The sequence below is a fragment of the Micromesistius poutassou genome (genome assembly GCF_964030765.1).
Source record: "Micromesistius poutassou genome assembly, contig: SCAFFOLD_6229, whole genome shotgun sequence".
Taxonomy (NCBI): domain Eukaryota; kingdom Metazoa; phylum Chordata; class Actinopteri; order Gadiformes; family Gadidae; genus Micromesistius; species Micromesistius poutassou.
The window spans coordinates 8,027-11,475 of NW_028176941.1; the positions used below are offsets into that span (position 1 = coordinate 8,027).

General features: G+C 43.5%; 1 protein-coding gene across 1 annotated transcript; it reads right to left on the reverse strand.

Annotated features, from left to right (window-relative positions):
- Positions 1–469: 469 nt before the first annotated feature.
- LOC311377454 (toll-like receptor 1) lies at positions 470–3,109 on the reverse strand (the record flags this gene model as incomplete). The annotated part of the gene is made up of 1 exon (XM_084491341.1): positions 470–3,109. One exon carries the CDS (start codon positions 3,107–3,109, stop codon positions 617–619), a length of 2,493 nt encoding a protein of 830 aa, XP_084347467.1. The 3' UTR covers positions 470–616.
- Between the last annotated feature and the right edge of the window lie 340 nt (positions 3,110–3,449).

The following is a 3,449-nucleotide window of genomic DNA, read 5'->3' on the forward strand; positions in this document are numbered from 1 at the left end:
ACCTTAATACATCAGCTTGTTTGCTTAAGACGTTTAAATCGTTGAAAGTCAAACTAAACTTAAGTGTTTGTTTGTAGTTTCGTTCCAGGAGAATCCCAGGACCTGTCCTCCTTCCCTTTGAGCCTTTCGCGTTACCCTCGCAATGTGGGTAATGTAGTCCAAACTGTCAGGGCCAAAGACACTGTTTGATTTAATTGGTCTTTATTGAAAGGCGAAATGAGAATTAACAGCTTCGGATATCACAAAGGCAGTGTCTTTATACACACATTTACATAGATACACGTTTTCATAAATTTCATATGTAGGCCGTATATTTCTTTAACAATATCCTATTGAACCACGCAATGCAATGGTGTGCATTTCTCTATATGGACACTAGGTGGAGACATTTACTTTAATAAGAACCATACGAAAGAAAAATATAAATCGACTACAATCAACAGAAATTAAAATTAATGCAGTACTTAAACTAAAAAGAAAGTTTTACCAGAAATATATACAGAAAAAGACTTCAATTTCTCAGTTTTGTAGAGTTTCATTTAGGCAATCATAGTTACAATGAAAAAAATATCAATCTTTGAAAGGGACACACATTTTTAATTTTGGACTGCAGTCATCATTTTAACAAAGGAACCAAATCGTCTGGGACCAGAGAAGCGCTTTGGGTTAACTGTAGAGCTATATCCTTCAGGATCCTGTGGTCCGCCACCTGTAGCATAGACCTGAGGTTCACCCAGAACACCTGCTGCTTTCGCTCATCCTTGGGCCACTCCAGGTACGTCTGCTGCATCAGCAATCTCCTCAGTTTCAAGAACTTCTTGGGCAGAGAGTTGGTCGGAATAGGCTCCAACAGGATGAAGACCAGGGAGTCTTGCTGGGCGTCCAGAGCTCTGTGCTGGGCAAAGAAGAGTTCGTAGTTACACCATTCACTCTGGACAAAGTGGTTGGACAGCACAAACAGCGTCTTGTAGCTCGCCTCCACGCAGTTGATGATATTGTCCACGATCCACTGGCCGGGCACAAAGTCTCGCTCGTGGATGCACAAGGAGAGTCCAGCCCCTTCCAGGGACGGCACCAGCTTGCTCTCCACCCAGGCGGAGTCTTGGTGGCTGTAGGAGATGAACGAGTGGTACCTAAACGTCGTGTTGTTCAGCAGGTCGGCCTGCTTCTGGCCTCTCCTCTTCACGCGGATCCACACCCACAGCATCTTGGTGTACCACACTCCGTCACAGGCGTAGAACACAGAGCAAAGGGCCAGCACGATGAGCATCGTCACGGGCACCGCCACGGCAGCCTGAAGCCAGGCCTCACAGGACATCTTGCTGGTTTTGTACTCGGACATCGGCAGGTCGGCCACAGAAGGGGGAGTGCTGCAGGTATAATCCAAGGGCCAGTCGGGCAGCAAGGATTTGTTCAGAGCAGTTATGAACCAATAGGAGTCACAGGAGCAAACAAAGGGGTTGTCTCCAGCTTTGAGAGTCCTGAGACTTGGAAGACCCGCCAGAGACTCCTGGGAGATGGATGTAATGGAATTCTGGTCTATGTACAGACTGACCAAGGTGGGGGATAGATCCGTAGGGATGACCTTGATGCTGTTGAAGCTCAGGAAAAGGTGGGTCAACATGGGAAATTGCAATAGGTCTTCTTGTGTTAGGGCCGTGATGCCTGTCTTTGACAGGTCAATTCGCTGTAAATACTGGGACAGGAAGGAAAATACTTTGTTGCCCAGGTTGTTGTTGCTCAGGCTCAGCGATGTGATGTGGATGGGCCAAAAGCACGGCTTTTCCAAAACAATGGAGTTGAAACTCAAGTCAAAAGATTCCAGGTGCTTCATCTGGTGGGTCATTTCAGAGATGAAGGAAAGGTCCACAAAGCGGTTTTTGCTCAAAGACAGGTGCTTTAGTTTGGGGAAGACCGAGGTATAGGAGCATGTATACCACCAGAATCCTCTGTCAGACAGAAGGTTGTTTGAGAGGTCCAGTGTTTCCAGGGACGGCAAGGAGGACATAATGGTGCAAGGTACAATGTTCATTCCTGTGCCTGAGAACTTCAAATAGTCCATCCTGGAATATATGTCCACACTAATTTCTATAGTGGGGTATCTGTATTGGTAATGTGTTATTCCATTAAATATAATGGAACTTATGACCATTGTGTGATTCAGAGTGGGGAACTTAAATCCATCAGGTGTATCTTCGTTGTAGGTTATGTTTGCAAATGTAATTGTTCTAACATTGGAAAGTAGAACATTCTTTAAAAATACCACCATGAAACTGCTGTTAATCCAAGTATTTACAACGGTTAAATCTTTTAATAGTGGCATGGTTCTCAGGCCCCTGAAAGGGTCCCCGGTCACATTGCAGATTTCAGGAAGTACGTTGACCAACTCTAAATCGGTTGTTTGCGTTTTGTTCACATCTTCCAGCAGCTTTTCAAATAAATCAAAGTTCTCACAAAAAGGCACTTTGAGAGTTATCTTCTGGAGGGATTTGATCTTTGCAAGAGAACCACGATCGTACCGTTGCCATGCAACACCTCCTCCAAGAATGAGAAGTTGCAATGAGCTATCTGAGAGGGAATCAAAATCATTGAAGTCCACTTGTAAAGCATTTTCACTTCCCAAGGAAAGGACAGACAGATTTGCCAACGTCTCAAATGTGGCCGGTATTTGATAGCTGTCATATTGGTTGCCGGCCAAGTCAAGGATCTTCAGCAGTGGCAGTGATAGATCAGGGATATAATCTAACAAATTGTAAGATATGTTCAGGAATTTCAGTTTTGGGGTGTAAACGAATAGGCCGGGATATATCACCCTCAGACCACAGCTGGTAGCCTTCAGGAAGCAGAGTTGTGAGAGATTTTGGAAGGGGGCTGCCTGCAGTTTCACAAGGAGGTTGTGAGAAAGATCCAGGTACTGCATCTCGTTATTCAGATCCAAAGGAACATTGGTAAGATTCTGACCGGAGAGGTTCTGAACTCGTCGTCTGGAAGTGACGCACAATGCATACCCTTGGTCGTCTATCAGCTCGGCCAGGCAGGTCCTCCAAGACAAGAGGGTCATCGTCCATAATAGCAATGCTACTTGCACACTGTAAATATTCAAATACATCAGTGAACTGTTAATCATTATTATATCAGAATACTTAAAAAATTTACTTTGAATTAATAAGTATTAATAAGTGCACCTCAAAAGATAGTAGTGGTAATCTGTGTGAATAATTTCATCATAGTGAAAAACAAATATTAAGCCTTTTACCTTTTTATGGCCATTTGTCATAGATCCCAAAACTATAAACAAAACAGCTCCAAAGTCTTTTGTTGGTGCTATGGTAAGGTACAGATTTATGTCTTCTGTTTTATAACGAGGAGTGACTGTTTATTGCTATCAGCTTATTTCCTTTTTCTTTTGTTAACATTGAGCAATTCCTCTTCAGCTGCAAATTCATTTC